At 44.2% G+C, this 11,597-nt stretch overlaps 1 protein-coding gene across 1 annotated transcript; it reads left to right on the forward strand.

The window, feature by feature from the left end:
* The first annotated feature begins 4,710 nt into the window (after positions 1–4,710).
* Positions 4,711–6,784, forward strand: LOC129696523 (uncharacterized). The gene is made up of 2 exons (XM_055634515.1): positions 4,711–5,469; positions 5,521–6,784. Exon 2 carries the CDS (start codon positions 5,713–5,715, stop codon positions 6,646–6,648), a length of 936 nt encoding a protein of 311 aa, XP_055490490.1. The 5' UTR covers positions 4,711–5,469; positions 5,521–5,712; the 3' UTR covers positions 6,649–6,784.
* The last annotated feature ends 4,813 nt before the right edge of the window (positions 6,785–11,597 follow it).

An 11,597-nucleotide genomic window follows, 5' to 3' on the forward strand; every position in this document is an offset into this window, starting at 1 on the left:
GCAAATGGCATGTTGGCCTTTATAACAAGAGGAGTTGAGTATAGGAGCAAAGAGGTCCTTCTACAGTTGTACAGGGCCCTAGTGAGACCACACCTGGAGTATGGTGTGCAGTTTTGGTCCCCTAATTTGAGGAAGAACATTCTTGCTATTGAGGGAGTGCAGCGTAGGTTTCCAAGGTTAATTTCCGGGATGGGAGGTCTGTCATATGCTGAGAGAATGGAGCGGCTGGGCTTGTATACTCTGGAGTTTAGAATGATGGCAGGGAATCTTATTGAAACAGATAAGATTTTAAAGGGTTTGGACACGCTAGAGGCAGGAAACATGTTCCCGATGTTGGGGGAGCCCAGAACCAGGGGCCACAGTTTAAGAATGAGGGGTAAGCCATTTAGAACGGAGATGAGGAAACACTTTTTCTGCAGAGAGTTGTGAGTCTGTGGAATTCTCTGCCTCAGAGGTCGGTTCTCTGGATAGTTTAAAGAGAGAGCTAGATAGGTCTCTTAAAGATAGCGGAGTCAGGCGTTAGGTGGAGAAATCAGGAATGGGGTACTGATTGGGGATGACCAGCCATGATCATATTGAATGGCAGTGCTGGCTTGAAGGGCTGAATGGCCTACTCCTGCACCCATTGTCTATTGTCTATTGTCTAAGCCTGATCCTGCCGAAGGAGATATGCATTTCTTATGTTCTCATTTTAAGGCCTGGTGTCACAAGTTCACAATTCATTGGCATAGAATTAGGCCATTTGGCCCATCGAGTCTACTCTGCCATGCAATCATAGCTGATCTCTGCTTCCTAATCCCATCTTCCTGCCTTCTCCCCATAACCCTGACACCCGTTCTAATCATGAATTTGTCTATCTCTGCCTTGAACATATCCACTGACTAGGCCCTCTGTGGCAATGAGTTCCACAGATTAACTACCCTCTGACTAAAGTTGTTCCTCCTCACCTCCTTTCTAAAAGAGCGCCCTTTAATTCTATGACCTCTGGTCCTAGACTCTCCCACCAGTGAATACATCCTTTCCACATCCACTCTATCCATGCCTTTCTTTATTCTGTAAGTTTCAATGAGGTCCCCCCTCAACCTTCTAAACTCCAGCGAGTACAGGCACAATGCTGTCAAGTGCTCATCATATGCTAACCCACTCATTCCTGGAATCATTCTTGTAAAGCTCCTCTGGATTCTCTCCAGAGCCAGCATATCTTTCCTCAGATGTGGGGCCCATATTTGCTCACAGTACTCCAAAGGCGGCTTGACCAGCACCTCATAGAGCCTCAGAATTACATCTCTGTCTTTGTATTCCAGTCCTCTTAATATAAATGCTAACATTGAATTTGCCTTCCAGTGTCTGGGTGGCACTGGATAGATGATGGGGATGACTAGGCCCAGCACAATGTTGTTGGTCCCATTTACATCAGCTGCTGCTCTGAGCAACTGCTGCAGGCTGTGCTTATTCATCTGGCTGGGGGGGGAAGTAGGGAAGAGCTACTTGACTTGGTTGAGAGACATTGGTGTGAACGTTCAAATGACTGAAAATCTCAGGATCTACATGGTTTCTATGGCAGCCTATGTAAATTCATTGATCAGTTAATGTAGGTATAACAGCCTACCCATGATTTGCAAAGAATCAAATAATTATTAAGTCCTGAAAACCAAATAATTTATCACAAAATGCTGAAGTAACTCAGCGGGTCAGACAGCATCGCTAGAGAAAAGCAATATGTGACGTTTCGGGTTGCGTCCCTTCATTAGACCTGGTCTGAAGAATGTCTCGACCTGAAACATCACATATTGGTTTTCTCCAGAGATGCTGCTTGACCCACTGAGTTACTCAAGCACTTTGTGTCTATCTTTGGTGTAAACCAGCATCTGAAGTTTGTTCTTACACAATAATTTACCATATCATAGCGGCTATATGCTTTGCCTATACTGGTAAAAGTTTCTCTTAAATGAGTGCATAGCTTGTGTTAGATGCAAATATTATCAGGCCACACACAGGCTTTATAAATGTACCTAGAACTCTGTAGTATCTAGAACAAAGTAATTCAGCTGCGTTTTCATATTATAAAGTTACTTTACAACCACAATGGTAATCAAAATCAATGGCCACCATGCTAGCCAAGGGTCTAAATTAAAAATCTCTGGTCTCTTCATTATTAAAATCATGAATTAAAACATGAATTAATGTGATGCCAACTCACTGGTACTCAGTCCATAAGGATGATCTTGAGTTTCCAATAGCCAAACACTTTAATTCTCCATGTTCCATGTCACAATGGCTGCTTACACAATTACAACAATGCTTAATGCAAGCTCAAGGAACAGCATATTATCCCCTGACCAGGCATGTGATGGACCTCAGGACTCCAGTAACTTTAACAATTTCAAATAACCAGACTTTCTAGTTTGTGTCAAAACTGGCCTGTTGTGTTGAAAGATCATTGATCTGTAAATTGGATTCAGATTTTCTTTTCCATAGGTGCTGCCCGGCCTGCTGAATATTTCAAAAATTCTCTTTAATTTCAGATTTCCAGCTGTGGTATGTTTTGTTCTCACAGGTCCTCTATCCTCTGTTATCTTTTATCTCCTTCTATTTATATCTTCTCCCAACAAATCAGCTGCAATTACCAAGCCTTCACTCCCCTTTCTCAGCAGGCACCACCAGCTTTGTACCAGGCAGTCTCTCATGGCCTCCACTCTAACACACACATTACCTTTGTTCTTTCCATTCCTTCCTCTTTGCTGAAACTGAATACAAATTGAATTCTATGTTTCTGAGTTTTGATGAACAGTCATTGACGTGAAATCTTACTACTATTTTCCCTTCTCCACGGATGCTGCTTGACCTGCTGAGTAGTTCAGCATTTCCTGCTTTTATTTTTAGTTTTTTTATCACTAATCCTCTCCTTTTTTTTCCAACTGTTCCTTCTAAACATACTGCATTATTTTCCTCTTCCCAATCCTCTTCCCTGCATCCTACCCAGGCGATGAGGTGACATGACGTCTCATCTCTGTCCAACCTGTTATTTGGCAAGATCTGCAAAGTGTGAAACTCCTTAAGGGCCTGTCCCACTTTCCTGAGTTACTCACAAATTCTCCCGCGTTTTCCCCTTGATTCAAACTCGGAGAATGTCTGTAGCGAGTCCGTAGTAGGCCGTAGGAGTCCGTAGATATATCGTAGCGGCTCGTTATGCCAGCCGTAGGTACTCGGGGCATCAATTTTTCCAGCATGACAAAAAAGTCCACTAGTAAAAAGATAGTCGGGAGGAGGAGTTCGTAGATCACAAAAATCTTGATTTATTTTAAGGTCCTTTCAACTCGGCAGAGGACTCCGGTAAAGTGGGACAGGCCCTTAATTTTACTTCGGAGTCACATGAGTGACTACGTGAAGAACCCGTCCAGCACGCACGTGCGACATTGCGTACACGCAGTGCAACAGCGACGAGCGGGAGTACAGGCGCTCCCGCTACAAGCCTGAAGGCCGTTAGGTAAGTACTTACCTTCAGTTTAAAATCGCGACTTTGCTCTCGTTTGTTGCTCCAGGGGGAGCAAAGCAGCAGAGGGAAGCGGCCTCTGTTCGACTCCAGGGAAGGAGCGTTCCGTCAGAGGAGGGGGGGAGAGGCGGCACCGGGACCGCACATGATGCGGTCCACAGCAGGGTACTGCGCCGATGCCCAGACCGCTAACAGTTATCTGACCAACAGCAGCGGACTGGAGGGAAATTCAAAACCAGCCAGTATCCCTGCATATTCCCGACAAGGAGATACGCCGCCCGAGAACCGCAGATACCGGCCGAAAACGGCAGACAGCCTCCAGAGCAAGTCAGCAAGCAAATCTTGGGCTGGAGACAGACACAGAAGATGGAACCAGCAAGTGTCTACTCTCCAAGCCTTGTGTAAGGTCATGGAGTATAAAACTCCAGCGAGAATTGCCCCAGGAGCAGGGGCAAGCTCGCCAAGGGAGCATAACACTCCCGCTCCAGTGCTACAGCACTGGTCATCTCCCTTGTCGAGGGATTGATGGCAACCAGAGCTGGGTTGGTCAACTGTAGAAGGTACAGGATCAGGAAGAGCTGCTGGGTGTGGCTGCTACGTGGCTTCACCACGAGCGAGATGGCCTTTCAGTCTCATTGATGGCCAGCCTACTACCTGTTTTTCCAAAAAAACCTCTCCGAGACAGGCAGCCATGAGGCGTTGGATTCATCACGCCTCCCCTAAATTGCATTTACTCAAAGTGCCCACCATTATTGGGGGATACATTGAGCAGGGCATTTTAAAACCCAAATATCTTAAAATTGCATTTGATACCCTGACGTCAGCTATCATGTTCGCATGCTCATTCCAGAAGGGCAGGGTAGTATCACACCTGGTTGGAAAGCTATCACTCTTGGTAGCTATATACCAAAAAATATTCAAGGGGAATAGAATTAATATCTTGCCACCAGTTCAGCTTGCACCCCAAGGGGTCTACCCTCCCACTAAGAAACATGAGGGTCTAGCTACTGGGAAAGATATACCAGGGGTCATATGAAATCTCATATGAGCCTTTGGTACCAAAAAAACCCAAGATGGTGAATGTCGCACCATCATTGATTAACCACTTGAGTATTCACCAGGTATACCCACTTATGGAATTTGTAACTACTACCATGGATTCCAAGGATACTTTATGGTAGACATCGACTTAAAAGATGCATACTATTCAGTACCCTTTTATATAAGATTTTGGATATACCACAATTTACCTGGATGGGGCAACCATGGCGAGCCTTGCCACTTTTCATTCACTGCACATCTCGCATGTGTATGTGACAAATAAACTTGACTTGACTTGATTTGAGTTGACTTATTATTGAATTGGCTTATATGAGCCGTAGCTATTCCAGAATTTCAAACCAGCCCTGACACTTAAAGAACATTTCGTCATGGCATGTCTATATATTAACGACAAACTATCCTTGGAATAGCTATATCAGCTGCATTAGCTACTAACTTATTTTAGCCTGGGCTCTGTCATATTATCCAGATATCTACATTGACCCCATCCACAACATTGTCTATCTGGTATTCATTAATGCTATCAGTTATGGTAACATTTAACCACCTATCAACTACGTGGCAAAAGTAATTGGGATAGTAGAGGCCCCGGACTGTTGGAGAGTGTGGAGGAGGGTCAAGGCGGTGAGTACTTAAATCAGCTGCGGGGCTTTATTTCACAGAGGCACGGGACCGTTGGAGAGTGTGGAGGAGGGTCAGGGAGGTGAGTATTTAAATCGGGCGCGGGGCTTTATTTCACAGAGGCCCGGGACCGTTGGAGAGCAGTGGAGGAGGGTCAGGGCTTACCAAAATACGTAACGTTCCACACTCCATAGGGAGGGTTCTGGTGGAAGCCGCTGATTGGTGGAAGCAGACTAGAGGAAGCAGCTGATTGGGTGCAACCTCAGGTTAGCATTTGTGCTTTCTGGTTAAAGGTACAGTGCTTTAGTAAAGGTACAGTAAGCTAAGGGTACAGTGGGTTAAAGGTACAGTGCTTTAGTAAAGGTACAGTGAGCTAAGGGTACAGTGGGCTAAAGGTACAGTGCTTTTTGTTTATATAATAAAGGTGCAGTTTAAAGGTCAAGAGGGAGCAGCTGTTGTGAGTCAGATACCTGCTGATTTCTCCCAGCAGTTTATATTGTATTATACTTGTATCGGATCCAGGGTAAGGTGGGAGAATGACAGTCAGAGCAGTGTACTGTTCTGGATGTCAGATGTGGGAGGTCATGGTGTCGGATGGCCCTCCAGACGTCCACATCTGCACCAGGTGCAGCGAGATGGGGCTCCTAAGGGACCGTATTAGGATCCTGGAGCAGCAGCTCGATGACCTCTGTTTGATCAGGGAGAGTGAGGAGGTCATAGAGGGGAGTTATAGGGAGGTGGTCACTCCAAAACCACGGGAGAGAGACATGTGGGTCACGCTAAGGAAGGGCAAGGGGCAGAGGCAGGAACGAGTGAGTACTCCAATGTCGGTACACCTTGCAAATAAGTACTCCTGTTTGAGTACGGATGGGGGTGACAGCCTACCCGGGGGTAGCGACAGCGGACGGGCCTCCAGCACAGAGACCGGCCCCTTTGCTCCGAAAGGTAGGGAAAAAAAGAAGAGAGCAATAGTAATTGGGGACTCTATTGTTAGGGGGTCGGATAGGCGATTCTGTGGACGCAGTCGGGAGACCAGGATGGTGGTCTGCCTCCCTGGTGCCAAGGTCTCGGACGTGTCTCAACGCATCCAAGATATCCTGAAATCAGAGGGAGAGGAGCCTGAGGTCGTGGTACATATAGGTACCAATGACATAGGTAAAAAAAGGGAAGAGGTCCTGAAGGGAGGATTTAGGGAGTTGGGAGGAGAGTTAAGGAAAAGGACCAAAAAGGTAACAATCTCAGGATTACTGCCTGTGCCACGCGACAGTGAGAGTAGGAATGGAGCGAGGTGGAGGATAAATGTGTGGCTGAAAGACTGGTGCAGAGGGCAGGGATTCAAGTTTCTGGATCATTGGGACTTCTTTTGGGGAAGGTGGGACCTGTACAGAAAGGACGGGTTGCACTTGAACCCGAGGGGGACCAATATCCTGGCCGGGAAATTTGCAAAGGCTACTGGGGAAACTTTAAACTAGAATGGTTGGGGCGAGGGACTCAAATAGCGAAAGCTAGTAGACGGAATGGGAGGCAGGAAGCAGAAAAGGGAAGCACTCGGACAAAGAGGAGAAAGAAAAAAAAGGAAATAAACAGAGAATAAGAGACGGGGGGGTTTCTTAAATGTGCATATTTTAATGCTAGGAGCATTGTAAGAAAGGTGGATGAGCTTAGAGTCTGGATTGACACCTGGAAGTATGATGTTGTGGCAATCAGTGAAACATGGTTGCAGGAGGGCTGTGATTGGAAACTAAATATTCCAGGATTTTGTTGCTTCAGGTGTGATAGAATTGGAGGGGCAAGAGGTGGAGGTGTTGCATTGCTAGTCAGGGAAGATATTACAGCAGTGCTTTGGCAGGATAGATTGGAGGGCTCATCTAGGGAGGCTATTTGGGTGGAACTGAGAAGTGGGAAAGGTGTAGCAACACTTATAGGGGTGTATTATAGACTGCCAAACGGGGAACGAGAATTGGAAGAGCAAATATGTAAGGAGATAGCAGATATTAGTAGTAAGCACAAGGTAGTGATTGTGGGAGATTTCAATTTTCCACGCATAGACTGGGAAACACATTCTGTAAATGGGCTGGATGGGTTGGAGTTTGTAAAATGTGTGCAGGATAGTTTTTTGCAGCAATACATAGAGGTACCTACTAGAGGAGGGGCAGTGCTGGACCTCCTGTTAGGAAATGAGACGGGACAGGCGGCGGAGGTATGCGTTGGGGAGCACTTCGGGTCCAGTGATCACAATACCATTAGTTTCAATATAATTATGGAGAGGGTCAGAACTGGACCTAGGGTTGAGATTTTTGATTGGAGAAAGGCTAACTTTGATGAGATGCGAGATGATTTAAAAGGAGTGAACTGGGACATTTTGTTTTATGGGAAAGATGTAGAAGAGAAATGGAGGACATTTAAAGGGGAAATTTTAAGAGTACAGAATCTTTATGTTCCTGTCCGGTTGAAAGGAAACAGTAAAAATTGGAAAGAGCCCTGGTTTTCAAGGGAAATTGGACATCTTGTTTGGAAAAAGAGGGAGATCTACAATAATTATAGGCAGCATGAAGTAAATGAGGTGCTTGAGGAGTATAAGGAATGTAAAAAGAATCTTAAGAAAGAAATTAGAAAAGCTAAAAGAAGATATGAGGTTGCTTTGGCAAGTAAGGTGAAAGTAAATCCACAGGGTTTCTACAGCTATATTAATAGCAAAAGGATAACGAGGGATAAAATTGGTCCATTGGAGAGAGAGAGTGGACAGCTATCTGCAGAGCCAAAAGAGATGGGGGAGATATTGAACAATTTATTTTCTTCGGTATTCACCAAGGAGAAGGATATTGAATTATGTGAGGTAAGGGAAACTAGTACAGTAGCTATGGATACTATGAGGTTCAAAGTAAAAGAAGTACTGACACTTTTGAAAAATATAAAAGTGGATAAGTCTCCAGGTCCTGACAGGATATTCCCTAGGACATTGAGGGAAGTTTGTGTAGAAATAGCCGGGGCTATGACAGAAATATTTCAAGTCATTAGAATCGGGAATAGTCCCCGAGGATTGGCGTACTGCATATGTTGTTCCATTGTTTATAAAGGGTTCTAAGAGTAAACCTAGCAATTATAGACCTGTTAGTTTGACTTCAGTGGTTGGCAAATTAATGGAAAAGATACTTAGAGATAATATATATAAGCATCTGGATAAACAGTGTCTGATTCGGAACTGTCAACATGGATTTGTGCCTGGAAGGTCATGTTTGACTAATCTTCTTGAATTTTTTGAAGAGGTTACTAGGGAAATTGACGAGGGTAAAGCAGTGGATGTTGTCTATATGGACTTTAGTAAGGCCTTTGACAAGGTTCCTCATGGAAGGTTGGTTAAGAAGGTTCAACTGTTGGGTATAAATGCAGGAATAGCAAGATGGATTCAACAGTGGCTGAATGGGAGAAGCCAGAGGGTAATGGTGGATGGCTGTTTATCGGGTTGGAGGCAGGTGACTAGTGGGGTGCCTCAGGGATCTGTGTTAGGTCCTTTGTTGTTTGTCATGTACATCAATGATCTGGATGAAGGCGTGGTAAATTGGATTAGTAAGTATGCAGATGATACCAAGATAGGGGGTGTTGTGGATAATGAAGAGGATTTGCAAAGTCTACAGAGTGATTTAGGCCATTTGGAAAAATGGGCTGAAAGATGGCAGATGGAGTTTATTGCTGATAAATGTGAGGTGCTACACCTTGGCAGGACAAATCAAAATAGGACGTACATGGTAAATGGTAGGGAATTGAAGAATACAGTTGAACAGAGGGATCTGGGTATAACCGTGCATAGTTCCTTTGGGGGGGGGGGGGGGGGGGGGGGGGGGGAGGGACGACGACGTTTGTGTAGAACTCCATATGTGTTGAGTCCATTTTCTTTATTTGTTAACCTTTTTCTATGGTATGCAAACGTATTATCTATTTTTGTAAAGCAATTTGGTGTCAATGCGAGTTGACTTAAAACGTGCTATATAAATAAAACTTACTTACTATTGGGCAAGCATATTGCTTAGTAGTGCACCATTTTGCATGTTCGTTTATAAATTAACAACATTACAGTGGTGGCATATACCAAACCAATTGGGCGGAATAAAATCGATATTATGTGACAATTTATTTAACAATTGGTAACCGTATGTCGTCAAACATGTTTGACCATCAGTAACTTACCTATCAGGTGAGCTAAATACTGTAAACGAACATTTAAACCAAAAGTATTTGCTGAGATTACAAACCCATATGGACACCAGATGTTGATTACCTTATATTCCAATTGAATCACCATGTACCAATGTATGTCGCATGAAACCAACTCAAGGCAGTGGCATGGATACATTTCCGCGTATTGAGGTGGGGGGGAACTAATCTCTATGTTCTCCCCTTCTTTCTACCTCATCAATAGGCACTACAGTCTCATCAGTCGGGTACTACACAAAATACAGTGGACTAAACCCACAGTCATGGTTCCCAATGGTCCTTGACATGGTCATCAAAACCTTATGATTCCCAATAGCCTAGGCTTATCAACCCATCCAGTTCAGGCATAAACCATCCATGCCACGATAAACTACTAGGTTACAGGAAAAAAGGGCCTGGATTACAGAATTGGGAAGACCACTGCTGGGCCTGGATCAGACAGCACTATCAACATGATGACAGCATTCCGTCACATATCCACTAGGGAACATACCTGGGAAGAAACTGCTCAAACTCAGGAACTACACATTCAACTACAACAAAACCTGTACTGGAGTTCCTGGCAGGCCTTCACCACAATGAAGGACTCAGCTACTGCACCATCAATATAGCCAGAAGTACTCTGTCAGCCTACTCAACTCAGGCACCACGACAACAGGGCAAGGGTACCACCCACTGGTGATCAAATTCAGGAGAGGTATGTTCAATTCCCATTCCCCAGAACTAGAAAAACCAAAATTGGGAAGTCAGTGAGGTCCTGAAGTACCTTAGGGGATGATCACCAGCCAGGTCCCTCACCCTGGAACAGCCTACCCTGAAGATGGATATGCTGACAGCCTTACCTCAGCACAAAGACCCAGTTCTTCCATCTACTGCGATTGGACAACATGGTGATAACACCAGATAGTGTCACATTTTCCATTCAGGGGCTGGCCAAACAGAACAGACCAGGAACATCAGGTCCATTCACGGAATTTCGGGCATACCCACCTGAACCACGGTTATGTGTCACGACCCACTTAATGAACTACATTGACACAATAAGAAATACCCGAGGGAGAGGTAAAAGCCTTATGGGTCAGCCACAAGAAATCTCATGCTCGGGTGATGAGCTAAACTATCTCCAGTGCCTCAAGCAGGTACTGGGAGTTGCTGGAGTAAATACTAATGTGTATAAATCTTATTCCACCAGGGAAGCTTCCACGCCAGTGACTAAGAGGATGGACATGCCTATGGACCACATCCTGGCTACAGCAGGGTGGTCTAGGGAGTATATGTTCCAAACTCTGTAACAAGCCACTGGCAGAACCTGTATCAGTTGTAAAAATAACATTAGAATCTGCAAATATATAATTTAAGCCCGGGGGAGCATTTTTGTCTTGTTATTGTTGATAACACCATTTTTGTTTTACAGACAGATTCATGGTTGATTACGTTAACATACGTCCTGCCTCGAATGACTTCGGCAGCGAGTGAAGTATGAACTGTCACACGGTTTGAAATCACAGAGCTTTAAAATCTTCACGTAGTCACTCACGTGACTCCGAAGTAAAATAGTACGATTAAACGAGAACTTACCAGTTTGAAGTTTGATCTGTATTTTTTGAGGAGTTACGATGAGGGATTACGTGCCCTCCGCTCCCACCCTCAATAATAGAGATCAAACTGGTAACTAAGCTCTCCTTTTCTTTACTATATTTATTTCAATTACTGTGTCTGTCTGTGATTCCACACCGCTGCTTTGAAGTATGTCGCGCATGCGTGCTGGACGGGTTCTTCACGTAATCCCTCATCGTAAATCCTCATAAAATACAGATCAAACTTCAAACTGGTAAGTTCTCGTTTAATCTTACTATTTTACACTTCTCTTTCGTATTCATCAGCCTCTGGTTTTGTCTGAAAACAACAAGTCCTATTTTGTTTTCCTTCCTCGTCCAGAGAGATCCAATATTACGAGGAACCGAGCCCTTCAACTTGGTTTTTTAGAGAAGACAAATAAAATGAAAATATATACTCATATAAAATAACCTATGACTCTGATGAGAGTGTGCTTGTGATCATTGAATAGCTTGCTAGCTTTGTGCATTTATAGCACTTTCATCGCTGAGGTAGTAGATTATTGATTAAACAATAATGACTATGTTTTAAAAGTGATTATTTGATTGTAAAATGTTTTGTGATGTGCTGCACACGTGGATGGTGTGAAATA

This window comes from Leucoraja erinacea, chromosome 4, assembly GCF_028641065.1.
Source record: "Leucoraja erinacea ecotype New England chromosome 4, Leri_hhj_1, whole genome shotgun sequence".
Taxonomy (NCBI): domain Eukaryota; kingdom Metazoa; phylum Chordata; class Chondrichthyes; order Rajiformes; family Rajidae; genus Leucoraja; species Leucoraja erinaceus.